The 26,323-nt window shown below is 27.5% G+C and overlaps 2 protein-coding genes and 1 pseudogene across 11 annotated transcripts; 1 reads left to right on the top strand and 2 right to left on the bottom strand.

Moving 5' to 3' along the window:
* The first annotated feature begins 277 nt into the window (after window positions 1–277).
* Window positions 278–3,272, top strand: LOC111297478 (cystathionine beta-lyase, chloroplastic-like; annotated as a pseudogene). The gene is made up of 7 exons (XR_016326325.1): window positions 278–555; window positions 878–965; window positions 1,045–1,156; window positions 1,508–1,582; window positions 1,997–2,104; window positions 2,186–2,288; window positions 2,957–3,272. The product of XR_016326325.1 is annotated as a cystathionine beta-lyase, chloroplastic-like (transcript).
* Window positions 3,273–6,108: 2,836 nt separating this feature from the next.
* LOC111296062 (uncharacterized) lies at window positions 6,109–12,426 on the bottom strand. Of its 9 annotated transcripts, none has more exons than XM_089769249.1 (9): window positions 12,231–12,416; window positions 11,461–11,547; window positions 9,798–9,903; window positions 9,135–9,317; window positions 8,350–8,457; window positions 7,978–8,037; window positions 7,622–7,705; window positions 7,450–7,530; window positions 6,109–6,398 (listed from the first exon to the last, which is right to left on the bottom strand). In XM_089769249.1, the coding sequence occupies exons 2-8, from the start codon at window positions 11,506–11,508 to the stop codon at window positions 7,466–7,468; spliced, it is 654 nt and encodes a 217-aa protein (XP_089625375.1). In that variant the 5' UTR covers window positions 11,509–11,547; window positions 12,231–12,416; the 3' UTR covers window positions 6,109–6,398; window positions 7,450–7,465. The 9 variants fall into 9 exon arrangements, 8 of the variants coding, with proteins under 8 accessions (XP_089625375.1, XP_089625374.1, XP_089625372.1 ...); XM_089769248.1 differs by having other exon boundaries at window positions 7,878–8,037; window positions 8,363–8,457; XM_089769246.1 differs by adding an exon at window positions 10,515–10,576 and having other exon boundaries at window positions 7,978–8,457; window positions 12,231–12,350.
* Window positions 12,427–14,940: 2,514 nt separating this feature from the next.
* Window positions 14,941–16,942, bottom strand: LOC111297333 (two-component response regulator ARR9-like). The gene is made up of 5 exons (XM_022892048.2): window positions 16,441–16,942; window positions 16,231–16,334; window positions 16,027–16,104; window positions 15,551–15,621; window positions 14,941–15,422 (listed from the first exon to the last, which is right to left on the bottom strand). Exons 1-5 carry the CDS (start codon window positions 16,541–16,543, stop codon window positions 15,125–15,127), a joined length of 654 nt encoding a protein of 217 aa, XP_022747783.2. The 5' UTR covers window positions 16,544–16,942; the 3' UTR covers window positions 14,941–15,124.
* Between the last annotated feature and the right edge of the window lie 9,381 nt (window positions 16,943–26,323).

The following is a 26,323-nucleotide window of genomic DNA, read 5'->3' as shown; positions in this document are numbered from 1 at the left end:
GTTTTGGTGAAGAAGTTTATGAAGAAGATATTATTTATGAATTAATTTCTAAAACAGATTTTAATTTTAATAATGATAAGTATATTTTTATACTTAATCAAAACAGCAGTCCTAATAATAATTCTATATCAGAAGCTAATAATCTTGAAATACTTTGAGAATATACAGCAAGACAGGAGTGCTTATTATCTATTTCCTGCCTATATGTCGCATCTCAGTTAGGTGAGACATTGATTACTGCTTTCTATATTTTGTTTTGACGCCTTCGGCAACTGAAAATGGGCCCTATGATTATATTATAAGTGGAAATCCTATACGGAATGTTTTGGAAAGATGTAATTTTGCATTTTGCCATACTCAGCATTGTTGAAGGACTTTTATCCATCATCAGTGAAACCAAGCATTTCACCTTCTTTCATGTACTTTTCTGGAGTTTTAAGCTGTTTGTATTCTTATCTCACAGGGTCTTGGCAAAGCTTGAGAAGGCAGATCAAGCATTTTTCTTTTCCAGTGGAATGGCTGCTTTGTCTGCTGTTGCTAATCTTGTTGGAACTGGTACTTTTTTTTTATTACTTTTGCTGTTTCCTTTTGCAGTATATTTCATTTGAGTTTTATAATGCTTATAATCTCTTATGAAAGTTTGAGAATGGTTATGATGGTATTTTCTCATCCGCATGACAATGTTTCAATCCACTTGTTTCCCTTTTACTATTTGTTATGTGGTTATAAGAGTCAAACTTTTTCCTTTCTGTTCATGGTCCTTGCTCCGTGCATGTTTTATATGGTTAATTGTGGGAGTCTGTAGTTTATTTCTGTAAAATCCTTTCATATTTTCGTGCACTTTAAGCAAACCTTAATAATTTTTTTTTCCTCTTAGGCCTAGAAATTGTTGCTGGAGATGACATTTATGGTGGTTCTGATCATTTATCATCTCAAGTAACTCCAAAATCAGGAGTTGTGGTGAAGTTAGTGTATTATTCTCTTCTTTCTTCACTGTGATCCTACTACTATATAAATCTGAAATAAATTGCTTCAAATGTTTAGACGAGTAAACACCAGTGATCTGCGTGGAGTTGCAGCAGTTATTGGCCCCAAAACAAAGCTTGTATAGCTGAAGAGTCCTACCAACCTGCGACAAAAAATTGCTGATATTCGTGTAAGACGTTTTTCTTTTCTCAAATTATATATCTTTTCGTTGACAAGAATGTTTAGATTTTGTTGGTCCCTCAGTTACAGTTGTTAGATATATGTTAATTTGACATTTTGCTAAAATGCATTGATCTAATAATGCATATCTGTTATGTTTTCTGCACATGACAAGATATAGATGGGTTGTGGATGATTTAAATCTGTTGTCAGTTTTCATACCCTGAATCATTTTTGTTGTGGTTATATGTGTGCACACCTTTGTACTTAAGTTTGTTTTTTCATTGCTGAAATCATAATTACAAGGTGCTTCCTCTAAATTCTAATAGCAAATGCTTTTTTCTGTTTGTCTAATTTCCAGAGAATTGTGGAAATGGCTAATGTTTAAGGGCCCCTTGTGTTGGTGGACAACAGTATTATGTCCCCGGTACTGTCACAACAAAAATGATTGAGGGTATTATGTCATATGGATTGAAATGGAAATTTTTTATAAGGCAGGGTCAAAACAAAATTTTACTATTTGTTGTGGCTGAGAAAAGGGTGAAATTCATGGGATTTGCAATAGCTTGGAAGGGGAGGGGGAAGATTTGCCCCTGCCACTAGTGTGTTTTAATGATGTTCAGTTTTGTACTTTGACAAATTAGACACATTTTCTGTCACTGTTAACTGTATCCTGACATTATTTTTGCAGTGATCATCTACTTTAGTTAAGGCTACTGAAGAATTTTACTGTTTGTTATGTTCTGGCTTAGCAATCTTCCATCTTGCTATGTTACTATTTTCCCATACTTTCAACAGTTGAAATTGGTTGAGTTCAAACTTGAAACGAAGGTTTCTGAATCCCCGATAGGAAAACGCATAGAAGATAGCTGAGTTCCTTTCTTTCCATTCACTAGTGAAGAAAGCTAACGATGCTGGTCTTCTTGATCACCCTGGACATGATTTACATTATTCTCAGGTACTGGTGATAGATGTAAATTCCAATTTCAACATCTTTGTTATCATCCTTGCATTAAATACCCTAAACTTGCTCTTGCAGGCAAAGGGTGCAGGATCTGTGCTTTGTTTTTTGCCAGGTTCTCTGGCACTCTCGAAGCATGTTGTTGAGACTACTAAATACTTCAGCATAACGGTTAGCTACGGTAATAACACTTCCTAACCAAAGTATATATACATGCCTTGCATAAATCTTAATCTTGAGCAATTGGTTTCTTTATGAGATTCACGTGAACAATCCTAAAATGATTACCAAAATCTGTATTCTGTGAGGATCCACATTGTTCTCCAAAAATATATAATATATTCATCGAACTTTTAGTACTAAATATTTTTCTTTAAAAAAACAACACTTTCAGTTGTCAATCCGAACTTTTGAAATTTTTCCTGTGATGGAATTTGTGTCGCTTGCCTTAATAAATTCCATTTCTTGAAGGGAAGAATGGGGGAAAACCATATAGATAAGTCCTAAAAGGAAAAAGAAGAGAAAATAACTTGAGTCTTAAATGTTGATGGAAGGACAAAGGATTGTTTGTGCTGGAGAGAATCTTTCACCTGTTACAGTTTGCATGCTTTCATGGATAATATTTTTATATTTTACATCACCATGATCACTTTGAATCTTATTATGCTAAGTTTGCGTTCGAATAGGATTATCAAGTTGCGTTTGTTCTGCAAAATAAGTTGCAAGATAGTTGATAGCGGCAGTAACATTTTGGTGGATATAATGCTAACTAATGTTTCAGATGGTTGAACTTGTTGAACCTTTGGACTGCGAACGAAACTCACTATGTGGTTGTCATTAAATTATTAGGGAGCGTGAAATCCCTCGTAAGCATGCCTTGCTTCATGTCCCATCGAGGATATAAATGACCTCATTGCAGATTTGGACAATGCCCTCAGAACTGGCCCTTTGTAGTTGCTGCCTGCTATACATGCTGTCGAGATTAAGCCATCAAAGCTTATTGGTATGTTATTTGGTGACTTTTGTTGTTTAGTTTTAGTATGTTTGTTAGCTTAGGTACTTGGTGAAATGCTGTATGGAGTTTGCCCATACAGGCTTTAAACTTTTTATATAACATGCTTTTCTTAATTTAAAAACCCTTTAGAAGGAAAATTACATATACTCAAGATAATGGATTTTTTTTTTTTTGAAAAAGATAATGAAATTTTTAAAGCTCACGACACGTGCTCTAAGTTCAGTTCTAAAACTCCACCGTCACAGTTTGTGCAAAATAATATTCTTTTTTTTTAAATAGTAAGTAATAATACGATATTTGAAAATTATAATTATCTGATTTACTTGATCATTTAATTTTGATTATTTTTAATAAAATATCACATGTTTAATTTTATAAATCAAAAGCAAAGATATTTTAATAATTTAATATTTTGTTAATTTTATATCCTATTAAAATTTAATACTTAATTTAATAAGAGTATTATAATAATTTTAAAATAAAATATTACATGTTAACTTCTTATAAAGTACTCATAAGGGTATATATAGTATAAGGGGCATTATAATAATTTTTAGGGGTGAGCAAAATATTGGTTCAAACCAATTTAATCAATTGAAACTAATGAAAAATTATCAATTTAGTTTGGTTTATTCAATTTTGTTATAGTCGATTTTTTAAATCAATTAAATTGATTAAATTGGCTAATTTCGATTTTTAAAATTGACAATCGAATCGATCGAGTCAATTGATTTTCTAATAAGTAAGAGTAAAAAAGTTGATATGAGTATTTTTATGTGTCTTTTTCTTGTAAACTATTATTGAAATTATTAAATTTTTTAGTGATTTAATTTGAATGATACTTAAATTTAAGTTTTATTGGATTAAATTTTTAACTTAATAATTGTTCATAATAGGAGAAAAAATGATAAAAAGTTTGGTTATTTAACCAAATTGATCGAACCAAATCAATTTTGATAAGTTTGGTTATGATCAATTATTTAAAAATATTTGATCAATTCAGATATTTGTCAAATAAAAGTCAGGTTAATTTAATTATTGATTTTTTTAAACTGAACATACTGAATTGATTAATTGCTTGCCCCTAATAATTTTTGGTCAATTATGGCAGAAAGGTATTTTCATAAGTATGGTATAAGAGATATTATAATAATTTTGATCAATTATGTTAGAAAGAGTATTTTTGTAATTATGATAATAAGGTATTATAGTAATTTTGACAAATTATAGTATGAGATGCATTTCTATAAATATAATTGGACCGCATTATAATAATTTTGGCTAAGTATAAAAAAATAGATATTTTGAATTTATAATAGAAAAGCATTATAATAAATTTAAATTCATGTCAATATCATATTAAATAAATAAAAAGGCATTATAGTAATTTTAATGAAAATTATTTTAATACATATTATTTAACATTTAATAAGTAATTTGATAGGGGTGTTACAATAAATTTCAAACAATATTTCACATGTCAAATATTTATGAAACAATGGCAAGCAAATTTTAGTAATTTAATACGTAATTAATTTTATATTATATTAAAAATTCATATGTAATTTAATAAAAATATTGTAGTAATTTTTAAATAAAATGTCAAATGTCAAAATTTTATAAAGCAATGGCAAGAATATATTAATAATTTAATATGTGGTTAATTTCATATATATTAAAATTTAACATATAATTTTATAGAAGTATTATATTAATTTGGAAAAACAAAACACATATCAACTTCCTATGAAGTACTTATAAAAGCATTCCCATAATTATGATATGAATGGTATTATAGTAATTTTTGTTTAATTATGCTAGGGATATTTTCTTAATTTTTATAGGAAGGGTATTGTAGTAATTTTAACTAATTATAAGAAAAATATTTTCATAATTATGATAGAAAAGTATTGTAGTAAATTTGAATACATGTCAATATTATATAAAAAAAGGATTATTATATGAAGAGGATTATTTTAATATATATTATTAATTTTGGAACAAAATGTCACATATCAACTTCTTATTAAGCATTTATAAATGTATTTTTGTAATTATGATAGAAAAAGTATTATAATAATTTTAATCATTTATGAGAAGAAAATATTTTCGTAATTATGATATGATGACATTATAGTAATTTAAATCAAAGGGATATTTGTATAATTATGATACGAAAATATTATAGTAAATAATTATAAGAGGGATTAAGGACAAATCTACAATAACTGAACATGTTTTTATTTTTTTTTAAATGTTTTTATTTAAAAAAAAAAAAAAGCTATTGATATATAATGGTTGAAAGAAAACTAACAATTCATATATTCATGTGATGTAAAATATTAGAAATTCATGCATTCATGTTTTGTTTTACATAACAAAATATGTTTTATATTTAATGTCAACATGAAATCATAAAATATATATTTTTTTTGTTAAATTTATTTATAATTTTTGTTAAAATTTTAAACCATATCATTTCATATTTTTTATTTGTATCATATCCATATACCATGTTTGAAATTAACAAAGGTACCTTAATAGATGATCATGGAGGCTCAATTTTAGAGCGCATGAGATATGCCCTCATTTGACCAAAGGAAAATAAATTAACAAACAAATACAACTTGATATCGCTGTGCTACACAAACATATACAACTTATGTGCAGCATAAGTTGAAAGTTGTTGCATGTTAAAAGTCAACTTGATATCCCTCCGCTGGCATTGGCTAAAACCAAATCATCAAATAGAAATAGAAATTACAATTTCACAATTGAGGGTGAAACCGTCTCTGACTCAAAATAACGGCATGAAATGGTCACCTTCAACTTTAGTCGTACAGAATCAGGGGGTGCAAATTATGGGCAGAATGGCAAATTTAAACCATTCCAGCAGACAAATCTAAAACCAGATCATAAAACCGTCTGATATTCATATTTCTGCATATTGGTTAATAAACTTTTAACATTAAACCCCACAAAACTATTTTGGAACATAATCCACATAATAAAACATTATATTATTCCACAATCCCCGTTCAAAAACAAAAGGCATTAATTATATAGTAAACATTATTGGCACAAAAAAACTGTATGTTTTGTTTGAATTTATTTTTAACCTCTTTATGCCTCTCCAAACCGTCCTATTGTCTATTTTCATCACTACGGAATGAGGTCAGTGAACTTCTTCAATCCATCAATCAAAGCAGATGAGTTCTAAAATGCTACATACAAAAACCCTTTTTTTTTTTTTTTTACCTTGGGGATCAGCTGGACCTGCAGTAAAACATTGCATAAAATGCATTGTAAGTGATTGCTTTCCACCAAATAAAACAAAAATGCCAAGGAAGAAAATTTTGATCACACAAAACTAATGATAATGCTTAAATTATTAATAACTCCTTCAGAATTTCATACTGCTTTTTATTTCCTCTTCTTTTTTGTTTTTAATACATATGACATGAAAGTCTTGGTTGTTTTCTTAATAAAAGATGACCAATCACCTTTTCTCACTAAGCTTGTGCAGTGACAGCAGAGAATTTTTGTTAGTTAAGAAACAAGCAGTCTAAGAGTAACACTGCATTGTGAGTTGAGAGAAACAAGAATCAAAATATGATCACATTGACTACCTTGTAATAAAATGACTAATCCATTCCATTACTTGAACTCAAACAATAACCATGAGCATTCTTCAGTTAACTAGCATATGTGCACAAGTGAATATAGAAGACATCGCATGGTAATGGACAAATATGAAACAGTGAAAAGTGTAGTTTCACTTCAATTTATGCGAGCATTTTCTTGTGGTTGAAAGAAGCTCATCAAATTTATTATTGAAGAATGAATTAGATATTTAGATCATTGTGTTAAAACCCAAATGCAATTAATCAAAGTTGAAAAGGAGAGCATAAAAAAGTATCAAAATGCTGAATATCAAACTACTTTTTGTAACTTACTAGACGATAAAGAAAAAAAAAGTCAAACAAAGAACAAGAGGTGAAAAACAGATAACCAACTACATTTTCTAGATCTCATAGTTAAATTGTAATAGTTTGAACAAATATTTAACTGAAAATATTCAAGGCTCAAATCAAAGATTAAGTAATACTTGGTTGTTTTATGATATAATACAAAACAGAAAAATATATTGACAAAAGAAAATGAAACTGAGAAAACGCAATAACATTGGCAGAAAAGAATCTTAGCAGATGCAAAAAAATCATCTCGAAAGGATCCAACATGCAAGTAAATTCCAAAACAGTAGCTAGCACAGCCGATAAATGAAAACAGAAACTAAATAAATATATATATCTTTGTAAATCAATACCATCGACATTGTAGGACTATTCATTTCTAAAATCTTCATAACTCAATCCCTCGGATATGGTGTCCAACCTTTTGTTATCTCCTATAAGCCAAAGACAAAAATGTCACAAACTTCATAAATCACAACTAACAAAATTCAATATATAAATATTTCAAGGAGGAAAAACGATCACCTTGCTGTTCTCTTTCATGAGAATCCAGGAAATTTTCATTATCTGTTGCTAAAAAAGGTGACCGGGGGTAGCTCTCCAGTATATCTGAAATTATTAAGAGGTTATTCTTAAAATATTGTGTTTTTCATATATGAATTAACAAATGCTAATTAGGCCGAATACTTGCTCATGCACAGGACTATATATTTTAGATAGCTAACTCATAAAAGACCCCCAAACTCAGCTAAGTCTAGCACAAGGTTTAAAATAAACTCACAATGAAGATATGGATGCAAACACACATGCTTGCGTTCACACAAATAAATGTGGCATGGGGAACATGCATATGCCCACACAACTGACAGAAAGAGAGAGACCTGAACACTGAGAAAAGTCAGCTGTGAGATCTGAAAGACTGAAACTGCGAGGGATCTGGCCTAAAAATCCAAATGAAGAAATGTCAGCATCCAGAAGTGGTTCATTCAGTGGTTGTGTGCTTGATTCTACAGTACTGAAAGACGTATCCCCAATTGTTGGCCGTGCCTCGAGAACATTGCTCTCGGCACCAAACATGTCAGCAGAACTGCCCGAATAACCAGCTTCTGATTTTATCATTTTCCCATTTATTCCTTGCATAAGACCCATGTTTGAACTCTGAGTTGAAAGCATGGCTGGTGGGACTTCAATTCTGCTGGCATGGGTAGGCAGCTCAATAGGAGAATGCATTCCAGCATGCAATGACAAACTACCATTAGTGAATACATTAGGCAAACTGTATCCCATGGGATGGTGCATGTTCTCCTGCTTCAGAGCTTCTCCTGTGTTCTCTGGGGCATAGCAGGATGAGTTCTGGGGCACTATAAAAGAAAGCTATATCAGTTGCAAAAAAATTGAAAATTGGAGAAAGCCAAAGCTTGGCTTTCAGATTTTCAGCAACTAAACTTAGGGAAACTCAATAATTAGTAAGAGTAATAACTATTATACCAACTACCACACCAAAAGTGATCTATCAAATTATCATGGGATTGCTATAAGCTCAAAATCAATGAAAATGCAAGAAATATAAAAGAAGACTGGGGCAGTTAATAAATGAAAACAAGGTGAGCAACAATAAGATTTTTCCAGCATCTGGTCTCTTTTATCAAAGGTGGATATGGAAATATAAGTGTATAGGAAGTAATCACCCTGACGTCTAGTCCTACCTATACCCAAATTCCACAGTTACTGATATGGAGGAAGCTAAAATGAAGTCTTTATGCATATTGTCAACACTCAGTGTTAAAGAAGAATTTAGACAAGATTCATATTTCTTCTCTTTTCATCAGTCTTTACTGTTATACTAACATAAAAAGAGCATAAAAAACTACCCTCAATCTTTTCTGCTAGAAAAATGTATAATGCTTGTTTAATAAATGAAATCTCAACAGACGAAAAGGCACACTCAGAAAGTCCCAATTTCACAAATTTGGAGCATAACCGTGCAATTAAACAAAAATGAGAATAGCATGTCCAACCAGACAAAAAGCAATCTTACTCGGTGGCATGTGAGGTCCATTAGAATTAGGGATCGAGGAAACTCCAGTTGGATGAATCTGATGCATCAATTGCACCTGTTGCTCAAGCAGCTTGTTGAATTCCATTATTTGTTGCTTCACCATCAATCTCAGATAATAAGCCTCGAAGAATTCTCTATTCTCTTCTTCAAGCTTTTGCCAGACTGACAAGCATGAAATATTTGTGAAAGCAAACTAAAAAAAAAATAATATTATGTAATGACTGTAAAATATTGGCAGAAACCCTTGATCGGCAACTATCTATCCATTAGTTGACCAACAATCATTACCGAACAATAAGTTAAAGCTAGGTAGTAAATTAGGGGGATTGGATTGTCAAGCCTATAAGCTTCCCTTAAAAATGGATTTTTACCACAAGGGCAAGGCAATCTATGCGAACAATGGGTACTGTATTGACACCCCTGTTCCTACATACTGGGACCTACTTTTTTCTTTTTCCTTTTGTAAGTGTTGGCAGATGGAAGATATAGTCATAGCATAGATTTAGTGTATCTCTTGTAATTTCTCTAATATGTGATTAATAATAGGCTATATCTAGCAAGTTAGTGGTGTTTCATAAGGACGGACAACCAGAACAAAGTGTGGATGTTATGGCAAAATCAAATATTTAAACTGTCTGTTACCAAGTTCAGTAAAACCAGGCTCAATTGTGGCCTGAGCCAGCAGAGTTTCCACAACTTCCTTCTGTGTCATGTAGAGTTGAAGGCATCGTTCTATAAGGTTTTGAACCTGGAATCACACATAAGAGGAAAAACACCATTAGACACTTTAGACAGCGCACTACCTCTCAGAGCCGACATGCCAAACAAATCTAAGACAGTAGAAACACCTCCATCCACACACACACACAAAAGGATGAATAGCATCCAACCATGTGGAATGAATAGCACATCAGATATACATTTTAATTTTACATGGGGAACAAAATAGAAACAGTTTTATGCAGTTTGTGTTGTTTCCCATTTATCCACTCCTCTCTCCTTAACAAATGAATGGCTTATACTTTGTCAAGAACTTTATTCCTGATATTCATCAAGAGGGGATAAATGACAGGTAATACTTACATCAGTTAAAATTATAAATTTTCTCAGTTATCTGAACTTTGCTTTGTTAGCATATGAAGATGCATTCATTGCTAATTGCCACATATAATCAGGAAAAACATTATAAAGTCCATGCAGTTGGAAATTCAAGGAAACAGAATCCCAAGACTAACCATTTCTCCAGCATTCCCATAAGATGGTTGATCCCAGAAAACAAAATTCAAAAGCACAACATTTTATTTTGATATAAGCTACAGAGTGAAAATGAAATACAATGACTGTTTTGCAAGGACTCACCAAGGATTTGTTTGACTGTTTTTCCATATCACTGGAGACGATTGGAGATTTAGATTCTAGGTCTGAGATGTTAGTAGTAGGGTAGATCAGGTGGGATTAATCAGAAGGAGAATATATGAAGACTGAGATTAGAAGCTGCTTGTGATTTCTATAGTGAAATAAAAGCAGCCCATCTAAAAAAATGGATCAAAATAGCTTGGCTATAAGAAAAATCCACGGAGATCTCTAGGCCATTAGAATTTTGCTTTCAATGTCAAGTGCCACTTTCCTTAAAAGATCTCCACTAGCCTCTATCTTTTGTGTATTTCCACTTTATGGTAAAAAGCAAGCTAGCTTCTGTTCCTTTTTCACATTTATCTTTGCACAAATATGTAATTATTCATTAATATAAAACCTGTCAGAATTACAAATTTCTGATGAACTACAAATTATATAGATAATTTATTGCTCTTGAAAAACGTTTGTTTACTATGAAGATGGATGATACTAGTATCTGACCCAAACAAGGACCAATTCCATAAATCAAAGGTAGATTCCACAATTTCAATAATTTAGGCTATGATTTTGCTTTTAAATTTACATATTTGTAAGCTTACCAAACATATTTTTTGTCCTTCATATTATTTCCACCAAATAGTTCGTTCCTCTAAACAGCTTCAAAATTTTGAAATCATAGAATCACTAAAAAAAATTTCTGAAAATGTGAATTACCAACTAAACAAACATATCTACATAATTGCACTCAATCCACAGTAATAACCTCACTCCACTCTGTCTGACACAAAGTAATAATATTAGCAAGAAATTTAGTAAGTTTTCGTAAAGGAAAAAGGAAAAAAACAAAATCAATATGTAAATTTATACAAACGACAAAATTAATGTATAAGTGTACAGTTTATTATACATGATTGTTCTTTAACCGTAAAGATCAAGGTCAACATCTTACCAGCTGTATATCTTGACGTGAAACCCTTCTTACCGCTCCAGTCGACATTTCTTTTACTCAACGTTCCAAACAAAGTAAGATACTGACCTAACACAAATATACCAAGAATTACAAATTGTCTTTGCCAGATTACTGAAACAACGAGTCAGGCAACCTTGCCTGCAGCTATATACCTGAAAACGGACACAATTTGACATCAAACACAAAAAGCAAATATTCAAGAATAAATAATTTAATATACCTATACAAAATTCACTCTTGATCAATCTTTCATCAACAATTGATACATGCCTTAGCAGTTTTAACAGCTTTTTAAATAGGTCGACAACAATTTAACAGCAAATTCGTGTGCTCCAATATCATATGCACCAAAACAGATAAATCCTTTAACAGCAATCAAATAAAAAAGAACTTTACAAACAACAAACTTGATTACGATTAAAAAATAGATTATATTAGCTCAAAGTTTTCTAATTTCATCTAACAGTACAAGTTTAAAGCAGTGATCAACATGATTCTTCTCTTTTTTTTTTCATTTGAATTGGAAACAAAAGACAATTAAAAACATAAAATAAGGGGGAAAATCGCATAAGATACAGAAATTGAAGAAGCAATTTCATTTCAATTTCTGGCGGCATGCAAGGAAACGCGGATTTATCTCATAAAGATACGTACCGGATACGGTTCGAGCGTTTAATAAAGTAGTAAAGATTTGCGAAAAAAAAAGGAAAAAGAAAAAAATAAAGTAACAGAGAATTGAGGTTTCTCACCTGGAAGGCGATCCGTACAAAACTCAGCTGAGAAAATATTTGGAAACGGAAATAAAAGGGAAGATCATAAAAGGTGGCGGTGTTCTTTTTTTTTTTACCTTAAAAAAAAAAATTAGAAGCCCGGTGGAAAGGGCTGGCAGGTTGGCAGACGATTCTTGCCTTTTGGAAAGTCCCCCCCGCCCCCCCCCCCCCCCCACCCTTTTTTTTTTCTAAAAGGGTGAATATTATTGTGGCCTCTTGGATTACATTTGGGCTTGTTTTTGTTTTCTATATGGGCCTTTTCTATTTTTATACTATGATTATTTAATTTTGGACCTTTGATTCAGTTTCACATGGTACTAATTGAGAAGAACTACTATAACATGACATGAGGAAACAATGGGAAAACTCTTAAGAACAAAAAATCAAAAATCAAATAATAATTAGAAATTATTAAATATACTGATATTAAAGTTTTTAAATTCCACAAACAAAATTAACAAAATAACATATATCTTTTAAAATATATTAAAAATAAAAAATTAATTAAAATGATAATATCAATTTTTAATCGCTCTTATAAAATAAAATAAAATAAAATAAAAACTCTGATCGTATATCAAATAATTTTTAAAAACAAATCAGACTTAAGCCCAAAGGTCAAAGGAAATGAAATGGGCCAAACTGGCGACAGATGATTGGATGGCAACCCAAATGAAGAAGAGGATGTGGTATGGGGATTTGGTGGAAGCACTCCCCTCTTCCCTTGTTTTTATTCTTAAATGAAATTATAAATATAAATTACAATTATAATCAAATAAATTAATCAACAAATTAAAACTTAATTTAAAAAATTCAACCTAAAATTGAAACATACCCACAAATAATGATATTTAAATATAAGACTTAATGATTTAAAGACTTAATGATATTGAATTAAATTTATTCAATCAATTTTTTTGATTAGTCAAATAATAAAATACATTCAAATTAAATTATATATTAAACTTTTTAATTTACATATTTAAAACAAGGAGAAGACATAGATAAAATTTTTTATATGAAGTTCATGAAGTTCTCTAATAAAAATGATTAAATAAAAAACTAAAATTAAAAATTAAAATTGATAAATTAAAAAATTTTGTTGCATAAATCAAGTGTAGACATTTTGAAAAAAATTCTAATAAATTTTGATATTTTTTAGATAATCATTTTTAGTAAAAAAATTAATAAAATTTTTATCGTTGAATAAGTATCGATTAAATTTGAATTATAAACAATACTTTCAATGCTTTTTTGCATATTATTGATCTTCTTATTGATTTTTATTAATTTATCTATTTGAATTTTTTATTAAAATTTTAATTCAATCATTTATATTAAAAAATTTTATGAACATCATTTAAAATTTTTTCTTTAAAACAAACTAAAAAAAATCATCCATCAAAATATTTAAATATCGAAATATTAACTTAAAATCTTTAATAACTTATAAAATGAATGTTTCATTTTTTTTTTTAGTTTTATATAAGATTTTGTTATATTGCAATTAATTTTGATTATTAAATCAAATTAATCAAAACCTAACATTTTTGTAAAATTATTTTTAATAATCAATTAAAATTAATTTAATAATTGACTAATTAATCAAATTAATTCAATTTAATAATTAATTCAATTTAAACCCTATTATAAACACCCTGTAAGTATCCGGCAAGTCTACAATATGATAAAAAGAGCATATCAATCCGTCTACGTCAATTTTGAGTAATTTAATTATTGTATTTCTCATTTGTGACTAATTGCCATTAAATAAAACTGTTAATTATGCTGATGTAACAATAAGTATGCTGACATGTACATTTTTATTGGCAAATCACAAATGAATGATGTGGAATAAAAAATATTTTATTATGCTGAAGTGAAATTTTAATAAAAATTTCAATGAGTTATTTTGTTTAATTTTAAAAATTAAATATCGATGAACTCTCTGAATATGTTATATGATTTTAGAATTAATATTTAAAGATTACCGATTTAAAAAAAATTATATATATAATATCTTCTTTTATTAGATCCATAAAAAGATAAAGAATTCAATGATAGACTAAAAAATTAAAATAAAAAAAGGACAAAATAGAATTAAAAGGATAAAAATTAATTGAGAAAAAATAAAACAATAAAAAACGTAAAAGGGCAATGAAGAGGAAGATGAGACAAGAATAAAATCAGAATGAAAGAATCATTTTGCAGGCAACGCGGCATAAAATCATTGAATTTTTTTCTTGTTTTGAGTAGTGGGTTATAAACAAAACTTATTGCGTGACAATGGGATTGATTCCACCAAACCACATCCGAAAACAAAACTCATTGCTTGATTGAAAACCAGAAACGATTTTTTTAACCAAAACAAGCCTTTCTGCTCTATCATCCAAAACAAACACCAAAGCAAGCCTTTGATCAATTTCATGCACTCACCAATTATTGCGTGACAGTAGCAAGTTCAATTACACATTGAAAAAAGAGCCTGCAAAAGGACTCTGCCTTTCTTTCAAAGAAAAAAAAAGGGCAAAAGAAAGGAGAACGCTCAGTCTGTACTCTGTCATAAGAAAATGTGCTGATATTTACAATTTTCAGATAATCTCGAATCATACTGTTATTTGACACTTGTTTTGTATTGTTGTTTTTTTTTCGTTTCTTTTGTCTTGGGAATTCAAATAACACAACAAAATTGGAAAATTTCAACTCTTCTTTATCATGTAAGCTGTATGCATGAAGAACTTTATCGCCACACACCTCTAGAACATGTATACCAACAGTAAAAATCTAAAAAACCCTAAAAAAAGGGAAAACTTATCTGAATTACATGTTCAATAAAACCCAGAATTTATGACATATTTCTTTCCTCAAGATCATTAAACCGCAGCTGTGATGCCACTGTACCTTGGTCTTGTCCTCTCAGGTGAAAGCCCTTCCTCTATGTCTTTTCTTTTGTTGTTGTTGGATTGTTGTTGCAATAATTGTTGCTGGTGCTGATGCTGCTCTTCTTGTTCTTGTCGTTTTGGAGATTGAAAGGCTGCTTTTTCTTCTTGCTTCTCTCGTTTTTGATTGTGATCCTTGAATTTAGTTTTCAACATATGGGGCCCAAGTTTATTCAAATCTGATAGCCTCACTGGCTTCAAGAAAAATTCTTCTGCACCTCCTTCTAAACATCTGGAAAAAAAAAATTATACCAAAAAATAAGTTTCACCTCAAAAATCAAATTCCTTCCCTTCTACCCTTCTTATTTGCAATTAAAGCAATTTCAAAAGTAATTCGATTATTTGATTTGGTCTTTTTACCTGCTGATTCTTGAAGGGACATTCTCAGATGACATGATAACTACTGGTATGTTTTTTAGAGATGAAGATTCCTGCAAAATTAGATAAAAAAAAAATCCTGTAAACTTCTCAGATCTATTTCTTATGATGGAAAGTAATATAAAACAAAGAAAGAGACATAGGAAATCATGAAATCATGTTTCCATTGGTTATGTTGCCTGACTTTGCCTAAAGCAAGAGGCAAAATATTCCAAAAGATTTTTCATTGACATTCTCAAGCAAGCGGCAGCAATAGGACCCCATATTGGCAACCTTTTTTTCATTACAATATGGTATAGTAATAATTTGGCATGGCAAAATCTCAAATCTAGAAATGATCTTTTTTTATTAAAAAGATCCTAAAATTTCCTGGCTTGAACAATAAAAAGATCTGGACAGGAATAAGGGAATATGTATGATAAAAGAGAAAAGAGAAAAAGATCAGAAACAAAGCATACCTTGATTTTCTTGAGCAAATCATAGCCTGTCATGCCAGGCATACAGTAATCAGTAATGACAAGATTTACTTCAACTTCCTGTACACACCACAAAAACAAGCAGAGAAATTTTACAAACCAAGAAAAAAAAAAAAGGAAAATGATAGAAAAGAATGCATAAAAAAAAGTTTGGAAATCTCATATATTAAAATAGAAATGACCAACCTGATGATTGTTAGGAGAAACAGAGGACGTATTGGGGTTGGTTGCGCCATCCTCATGTAAACCCAGAAATTTTAAAGCTTTACTGCCAGAATCAACTGTGGTAACTGCAATTGGCATCAAACGATGAATGACACTTAGAACTAGATAGAAGCAGAACAAAAAAACAACCAATGAAACCCATGATTCATGAAACAAAAATTTCCCAAGTACCTTGATATGAAGAGGTTTTAAGTAGCCTCTCAATAAGCTTTCTGTCAATGATGCTGTCATCAACAGCCAGAACATGAAACTGTGACTCTGCTGCCATGCCCATTGTTCCAAAGATCCAATCCCAAAAACCAGAGATAGACTATGTATTAAGAGCAATGGAATTGGGTTGTTTTGGTGTTTTAATTGTTCTGGTTCTATAGGAGGTGAAGAAGAAAAAGAGTTTGTATTGCCACACCCCACAAAGCAAGATCCGACCAGATTTCAACCCAAATCTTGTAAATTTTCCAAGTTGATTGATTTTGAATTACAGGGCAAGCAACGGAAGAAAAAAATAAAACAGAATGACAAATAACAAAGGAATAAAATAATGAAATAAATCTCTATGAGGATTTTGAAGGAGCGAATGGGGGAGGTGGTCTTGATTTATATATGTAAAAGACCAAGGGACAGAGTGAGGTAGACAAGAGCAACTGCTTATAAAAGGAAAGGTTATTACAAAAATATTTTATAATACCGTAAAAAAAAAAAAAGAAAAATGAGAAATAATTTGGAAGAAACGAAAAAAAAAAGTTTTGGATGAGAGCTAAAGCGGAGAGGTGAGAGGGACGGAAGGAGGGGAGGGGGGTTAAGTGGGCCCAACAAAATCTTCCCAAGAGATACAGATGATGTCAGCGGAGGTGCTTTTTCCTTAAACGGGAATTTATGAATTTATAAAGTATAGATAATTCACGTATTTATACGAGTATATTTTACATAAAAATTATATAATTAAATTTGTATAAATAAAAAATAAAAAATATATTAAATTTTAATCTTCATCATTTTAATTTTTTATATTATATCATTGTTTTTTGTTTTAAATTAATATATCTATAAAATCCTGAGGCGCTTACGATATCCTGAGCAGGTTGGGTGGAGGAGTGGGAGTGGCGGCAATTGGCAAAGGCAAAGAAAGATAGAAAGAAAGAAAGAGCTTTTGATCCCCTTTTAAGATTTGTTTCCCATGCATGCCCATTGCACCCATTCCCATCATTATTTTTGTGTTCTTGTCAAAATGCAATGCTTAACTTCATCTAAATTAAAACACTTTTTCTTTCTTCTTGACCTTATCAATGAATGTATGTTATGGTCAGCCATCCATCGTCCATCCTTCTATCCATGTTCACCCATTCATTCATGCATCTTATCTTAACCCTTTGGTAAGGGCAGATCAGCTGACACATTCTATTCCAAAATCCAACGATACTTTGGAATGAAATGATTGTTCACGTTCCATTTTTTTGACTAGGTCTTCTATGTTTTCAAACTGAATTTAATTTCACCTACAACCTCTGGGATTAAAAAAAAAAATTATTTTGTGGATTAATTAATATATTATTGAAGTTGATATTTAAAATTATAAATTTAAGAGAGTTAAGATGCATAATATTTTTTTAATCATATATATAATAAGATAAAAAAATTTAAGGATAGATTAAAAGCTTAAAAAAAAAAAAAGTTGAAACCCAAATCTAAAGTTTTTTAAGATTTAATTTTAATCAATCATTTGGATTGTATGTTATAAAAATAAAATAAAATTCTATTCATCATGAAGGAAAATAAAATTCCTTGATTCCATTATTTTTGGTCATTGTTCTGGAATTTGAAACTGAATTAACAATTTAAAAATGTTTTTTAATTTAAAATTGAATTTGAATAGTTCATTCAATCATTATTAGAAAATTATATTTAATAAATTTAAAGTTTAAATTTTAGTATTTGTTAATTTCTTTTTTTCAAGAAGCTTTTTCTCCCTTATCTTTTAAGAATTATGTTAGGTGTTTTATTTTTTTATGGTGATGAAGAAAATTTTATTACAAAAAAAAAATATTAGAGAAAGAATAAGCTAATGAATAATTCTAATGGTGGGTATGATGACAAATTGCCCTGAAGTAACGATGTTTCAGTTATGCCAAAAGAATAAACTTTCCAACAACAATATATATGTCATGATTTGATCTTTTTTTTTTTTTTTTTGATATCTCCTAATCCTAACAGTGCATTTTACGTTTTGTAAGCTTTGGGGGAATCCAATATCCTTGATGCTCCGCTCCAACACCACCTTTTCTGTTGTCCGGCTCGGCATTTTGGCTTTTAATATATATGGAATTTAATCAACGAGTTTTAATAATCTATTGAATTGATCTTCAATTTTTAATTTTCATTTAATTATTTTTAATTGTAAAAATTCATGGATTTTATTTAACAAATTCTATATAAATCTTAATTTTTTTGTAAATACATATGCTTTAAAGAATAAAAAATTGGAATTTGAAGCTTCTTAGTCAAAAGAGATATGATTATCCACAGAGCGTGTGGTAGCTGATGAAAATACCCATGGTTTTCCCCAAAGTTTCAAATTCAATTCCGTTTTTGAATTGCTATGGAAACATATTGTAAGTTGAATGGAAAGTTCAAAAAAAAAAAAAAAATCCCAAATTCAAGATTTGGCGATTGACTAACAAAATTCGATTCTTTTTGTTTTTTTCTCCTTTGTCTTTATATGCAAACAAGTTTCTTCAAAATTGTCATCAAAAGGGTTAAAGAATCTAACAACAAGACCGGATTGACCCTCTAGAAAACTTATCCTTATTTAACTCACCAAAAATAAATTAAAAAAGTGTTTATCCTATGTCAAAATTTAACTATATGATACTATTTTCTTCATTTCATTCATATAATATATATATATATATATTAAATGACTCAGTATTCATGAAAATAATTTAATATGTACTTTGTTTTATGAAAAATTATACTTATCAAAAAATAACTTTTTAATCATGTTATATTATTTTGAAAATATTAATATAGTGAATATCAATATATATAATTATATTTCATTAATAAAAATAATTACATCAATAATGAAATAAAATTAAAATAAAATTTTTTAATTGTAATTATTCATAACCTACATAATTCATATCATGAACTTATTGATGACATAATTAATATATTTTTTATTTTTGAAAAATATTTATACTTTATTAATAACTAATTACATAGTTATATAAATATTCATATTATAAAAAATACTAATTTTATATTATCAAATTATTCATTCTCAAATTTGATTCAATTATTAATAATAAAAATAATAACTTATATCATACTTCATTCACATTTATTTAAAAGATTACATATAAGTTTATATTTATAACATAATATAGAATAAACATAAGATTTAAAATCATGTTCACTATATTTATGTATAAATTTAATATTTTTATTTTTATTCACTTTAATCAAACATTAATTATAATGTGGCAATCAATGGAGCAACTTAATTGATGAGTTGTACTTAAATTGAAAGTTGTTTCCACTTAAAGAAAATTTTAATTGTATGTTATCGAAGATTATAAAAGTGTATAGATAATCTCAAGAGACTTTCAATGATAGTGAAGTAAGGTATAAATCTTAGTGGGCCAATGTAACCTAAATTTCTTTTTAGTAATTTCTTCCCTTTTTCTTCACTTTGTTGGACATAATTAACCTTTGCAAAGGGTGCATAAAAAGGTTTTGATTATATGTGTTTTCTTTTCTAGGTAAAAGTGGTCCAAATTTCACATACGCATTTTTAAATTTATGAGAAAAATAGATAAAAAAATAATAATAAATTTTTATAAAGCAAAAGACTATTCTACTTCAATTATAAGTTTAAGCCATGAAATTGGCAAAGAAAAGCGACAAACAAGGTAGATTTGTCTATGGATGTAGGGCCCACCAAGATTACAAGCTTGGCCTCATTTGAGCCAGGATCTTCAACATTAATTTTCGAATTTGACTTTGATCAAACTAAAAATATTATTTTAATGATAAAATAATTTTATTTAAATATTAATATTATTTTGTATATTTAATAATATTTTTAATGTTATTGATGGAGCCTAAATGAGTAAGTTGAACTAAGTATTTAGAAGTACTGATTGAATTTCACTTAATCTGAAATAATAAATATCTCTAATATTAAATGATAAGAAGGTAAGATTAAAGAATATATTTTAATTATCGTTAAGACTTAACTCAAGTGGTAGAAATGCTGGGCAAAACTAGAGAAATTCTAAATTAAATCCAAAATATTTTTTTTATACCAAAAATACAAATTTAGGAAAAAGATTTTAAGTAGTTTAAAATCTGATGAGTACCATTATGATTAGAAATGTTCATCAAGTTAAAAAAATAAAATTAAATAAAAATATATTACTAATTATTGATAACACAATATAATCAAATCAAGTGCAAGATTAAAAATCTATAACCAAGTTTGACTCGATATAGTCAAAATCATAAGCTTAAGTAAATAGCCTAACCATTAAACATTTCTAACCAAAATATAAATAATTTTGTAATTTTTTATTTTTTAAAAATTATGAATTTGAAAGTTTAAAAAATATTAAAATATAAATTTTAAAACTATAAAAGTACCAACAAATCATAATCCAAAATGCCTTTGATATTTATGTTCATTACTTTTTAAGTATTACTCTCCAACATATCCATCACCATTGTTTACATGTGTAAGATTCTTTCATAAATTATTGAACTCATGTCACAAATAAATTTAACAATTAAAGGTGCATTGAAAAGTAATTGATAAAAAAATAAATAATATAAGGCATAAGTATAAATTGTTAGGATTATGATAGTTTTTATACCAATTATTAGATTAAAAAGTATCAATTTAATTAAACGTCTAACATAACATAAGTATAATCAAACAATCAATAAATCACATAATAGACAATAATTTAATGTGATTTAACCCAACTGGAATGTCCACAGATAAAAAAAAATTCATTAATTGTAAAAAATTATATCAAAGCAAATCAATTTAAAATAATACTTATAGACTTTTTTATTCTCATCTAAACTTGTGAATTATTCTTAAACCAAATAAATATATACCCATGTATACCCATGCACCACACTTATGTAAATCCTCTCATTCTTTTTTAGTTCATTCAAATATACACACTTATAAAAATAGTATCAATCTCTTCGAGTCTTATGGGATATCTATCAAATAAAACTCTATAATTTTCTTATATATTTTCTCATATCTAATCTTATAGAAACTTTACCAATTTATAAGCATACTAATTTTTCTATCAAGAATCATTTTTCTTTTAGAATTCTTCTTTTGTAAGTGTTATTATCTATCAAGTAATATATAATCAATTTCAAAAAAATATTTTATAGGATTTGAGTCACTATTCCTAACAATATTCACATTGACTCAAATTTCATCAAATCATTAGCTTTTATGCTAGATATGCTTCGTTCCACCTACAATGAAAGTCTCATAACATTCTTTTTCTTGTGTCTTCATGCTTTATACTAATCGATTTCTCAAAATATGAATTCAAACTCTTCATTTTAATTGAGCTCCTTTAAGCTTGTCTCTTCTCACGTATCAAACCTACGATCTTATACTATTTATTAGGATCATAACAGCTCTAATAATAGTTGGTAGGCTAAAAAGCTTTAATCCAATTAAACATCCAACAAAGCAAAATCATAATCAAACAATCAATCAACCATATAAGATATAGTAATTTAATGTGGTTCAGCCTAACCATCATACTTCTATGAATGAGAAAAAGATTTACTAGTTGCGGAGAATTATATTGAAACAAATCAATTTTACTCACAATTAATACCCATAGACCATATTATTCTCCTTTAATCTTATAGAGTATTTTCAATTCAAATAAACACATGCCTATGTGCACTTATGCATTATACTTATATGGACCATCTCATTCTCTCTAGTCTACTTAAATATATACACCCATAAAAATGCTTTCAATCTCCTTTGATCTTTTGGAATGTCTACCCAATAAAAAGCCTAGAACTCTCTTACATTTTTTTCTTATATATAATCCTATGGATATTTTACTTATTTATAAACATTCTAATTTGCTTATCAAGAATCTTTTTAAAATCTTTTTTTTCTTAAAATTTTTCTTTTACAAGTGTTCTTGTCCATCAAGTAATATCTAACCAATTTCAAATAAATCTTTTATAGGATTTAAGTTACTATTCCCAACATAAACAAGATCTTTGAATTAAAATTAAATAATCTTCTAAATTTTTATTAATTTTTTGTAATAAATTAAGTTTTTAAATATTTATTTTTGTCAATTAAATATTTAGTAGGTAAAAATAAGTTAACCTTTTAACCCTCAATATTTCCATCCAATTAAAGGCTCAATTAAATCAAAATAAATGTTTAAGAGTTTAATTAAATAAAAATAAATATTTAAATGCGATTACAATAAAATAATAAAAATATATAATTATTTAATTTTTATTAAAATGCATTTTTTTATAGCTGACATTTTATGGTTTGGTTGGAGGATTATACAAAAAATAAAGAATTTTTTATGATAAAATGAATGATTTATATACTTCTATTTAGACTAATTAATTTTCCGTACATAACCTCAAGGGAACTTAGGATGTCTTTGGATTTAGTGGCACCCCCTGTTGCTATGAGATTTTGCCCAACCGCATTGTATGGTACAAAATATGCATTTAGATTTCATTGGACAGCAAAAAAAATAATCCCAGTTGGCCACTGATCATTTTTAGGCTCACCGAGCAGTTCATTAATTTTTTTTTCTTTTTTTTATCCTTTAACTTTTATTATAAATACAAACATATTTTTATACTTTAATTTTGTTGTTTTCTCTTTTGATTTTTTTAATTAAAATTTTTAAAATTTTTTTAATTTAATACAATAAAAGTACTATTTGATATATTATTATTAATTATTAATTATTTATTAACATAATTATTATTTACTATAAAAATAATTAAATAAATTTTTAATTATTTATTAATTTTATAAATATTAATAATTTAAATTTTTTATTATATATAAATTTTAATGTAATATCTTTAATAATTATTTTCTTTTCTCATTACAATTCTTCTCTTTGGTGTAGCTTTTTTTATTTTTAAACATTCATTTCACCATTAATTTTAATCTCACTATTATAATAATTAATTTTACTTCTACTATTATTTTTAATCTCACTAGAATTAATATCACCGTCCATCAAAATGGGTCTTTATACTAATTATGTAGTATCACTAGATTGATAATATATAACAAAATAATTAATTAATAAACATAAATATAAAAATTCAAAAGTTTCTGAATATTTTGATCGACACAGGAGCAACAATCTCTAGCTGTCGACCTAATGCTTTGCCGTCAACCAAATGACAACCCATGAAGCATCTTATAATAATAGTAGGTATCGATGGTAAAGAAATCATTGTTAACCTAAAAGCAAAAAATATACCTATTGCCTTAAACGATATAAAATTCGTTATACCTAAAATATTATATTTTCTCAATATGCATGGAGACATGTTATTAGAAAATAATTTCCTTTTGAACTTATTCCAAATCCATTCATCTATGATTACCCCATTAAAATTTGAATGAAACATGATGTTGGACATGTATATGACAAGTTTCATCCAAATTTAACAGTATGTTGATGGAAGGATGGATTTAGAACAAATTGAAAATAAAAAAGATTTTGATAAATTCTTTGGATTAAGGCCTTATTTGATAAACTAATAAAATTTTTCATTATGTTGAAAATAAAAATTTTCAGTACTTATTTTTTTTCAATGCGTTTCGTAACACATTTTAAAATTCAATTAAAAGAATTTTTTCAAGAAAAAAAGTACTTATCAAATTCAGTACTTATTTAAATTCTATTATAATTTAAATTTAATTATAATTTAAATTCAATACTTATCAAATTTTAGTACTTAATTTTTTAACGCTTAATTTTTTAGTTTATCAACAGAACCTAAGGGTTTGTTTGATAATGAATTGAAATTTTCCAATGCATTTAAAAAGATAATTTTCAACAGTTTAATTTTTCAATATATTTTATAACTCATCTTAAATACGGCTTAATAGAAAATTTTCAACAAAAAAATTGTTGAATTGAATGAAAAGCTACTCATTACTTAATACAGAATATAATCCGCAAATTTTATTTAAAAATTTATATTTGAATTAAATTATCTATTTTAAATTTTACCCAAAACTATTCATTTTTAAAAGTAACATTTACGGTTATCATAATTATATTTAGTACATATATTTTAGTAACATATCAAAAAAATTTTGTAATACAAATTCAGGCTCTATTTGTTTGCAGAAAATAATTTTTGAAAAATGATTTCTTAAAAATGTTTTTATTTTTTGAATTAAAAGAGATTTTCTGTTGTTTAGATAAATTAATGAAAAATATTTTTCGTTATTTGTTGTTTTTTGAAAAATCTGTTTTTTTTTCAAATAATATTAATATAACTATTAAAATATTACAAATTATTTTTTATTAAAATATATTAAAATTTTTTACCACTAAAATTATTAATATTAAAAAAATTATATTTTAATAATAATATTTAATATTAAAATACTATGTTAATATAAAAAATACTTAAAAATAAAACTATTTATTATTCTTTATATTCTTTATTAATATATTATTATAATATTTATTAATTAAATTAATAATATTTTATTATATTATTTACTAATATAATATTATTATTTATTAATTTTATTTATTAATATATATTATATATATAATTTTATTTATTAATATAATATTTTTTATAAGGTAAATTATGCTCAAAAGTATTGATAAATAGTTATACTTATAGACAATTTTTTTTTTAAATGTATTCTCTTTTTAAATCTATAAGATAATTTAAAAATATATATATCTTATTTTTCATTGATCAAAAAATTATTTTTTATTAATCAATCAATTTTTCACTAAATAAATACTTAAAAATATAAAAATTATTTTTCAAAAATCATTTTTTACAAAACAAATGGAGTCTCAATGCTTATTTATGTTTCCTTTGATTCATGTTTCAATATCATTAAAAAAACATCACAAAAAAAAAAAAAAAGTTCATAGAAAGTGAAGCTTTTTGTTATAATTGAAATATGAAATAGCTTAGAGAAAATTTGTGCACAAGAACATTCATCCATTCATTCATTGGTTCGTTCGTTCATGTCACCAAATGGCTCATCTCGTTCAGGTTTTTAGCAGATTGATTAAAATTGGTTAGCACTCCCCTTTTTTACAAGCATCTGGTCCCCCACCCTATTTCCCTGTCTCTAGATAGGGCCTTTTCTTTTTTAGCTTAATGGTCCCCCTTTTCACTCAAATTGCTTCCACAAATAAGATGGCCTACATTTGATTTAGGTTACCACATTAAGTGGGAACTCATCATCATATGTTATAATTGCTAACTATATTTCATTAAGATTCGATTTGATATCAACCAAATCTAATTCAATCTACTATTATGAGTATAATAATAATAATAATTAGGTAATACATCCTACTTTGCTATGAAAGCATAACTAAATTTTTGAAGAGCGAGTTTTTTTTTTTGTTAGTATTGCATTTGTGGTTAATTTTTTTTTTTTGATAATCAATTCACGGCAACGAAGGGGAAAGTTTATTTTGTTTGGTATTGAATTGGTGGCTAAATTCAACTAATTTAATTTATGAAAAAATATATATCAAAAATAAGTTTTGAAAGTATTATATTATTTTATGAATTTTAATATATGTGAATATCAATATAATTATATTTAATTAATAATAATATTTTTATCAATAATGATAACTTTAATAATAAAATAAAATTGAAATTAAAAATTAAATATATTAAAAATAATCATACATAAATTACATAATTTATATTTTAAAAATCTTTGTAAGCGTAATTGATATATTTTTATTCTTTTAAATATTTATATTTTATTAATAATTAACATGCT

This window comes from Durio zibethinus, chromosome 12 (assembly GCF_047325235.1).
Source record: "Durio zibethinus cultivar Kanyao isolate XHJ-2024 chromosome 12, ASM4732523v1, whole genome shotgun sequence".
In the NCBI taxonomy this organism is placed as follows: Eukaryota; Viridiplantae; Streptophyta; class Magnoliopsida; order Malvales; family Malvaceae; genus Durio; species Durio zibethinus.
This window is presented reverse-complemented; position numbering and strand designations above follow the sequence as displayed.

Excerpts from the sequence above, each read along its gene's own strand:
- LOC111296062 (XM_089769243.1), bottom strand. The coding sequence starts at position 11,508 with ATGTCGACTGGAGCGGTAAGAAGGGTTTCACGTCAAGATATACAGCTG. Across the intron at positions 7,706-7,977 it reads TGACTTTTCTCAGTGTTCAG|ATATACTGGAGAGCTACCCC; the intron begins GTCTCTCTCTTT and ends TAATAATTTCAG. Across the intron at positions 7,531-7,621 it reads TCATGAAAGAGAACAGCAAG|GAGATAACAAAAGGTTGGAC; the intron begins GTGATCGTTTTT and ends TTTGGCTTATAG.
- LOC111297333 (XM_022892048.2), bottom strand. The coding sequence starts at position 16,543 with ATGGGCATGGCAGCAGAGTCACAGTTTCATGTTCTGGCTGTTGATGAC. Across the intron at positions 16,105-16,230 it reads TTTCTCCTAACAATCATCAG|GAAGTTGAAGTAAATCTTGT; the intron begins GTTGGTCATTTC and ends TGGTGTGTACAG. Across the intron at positions 15,423-15,550 it reads GTCCCTTCAAGAATCAGCAG|ATGTTTAGAAGGAGGTGCAG; the intron begins GTAAAAAGACCA and ends TTTTTTTTCCAG.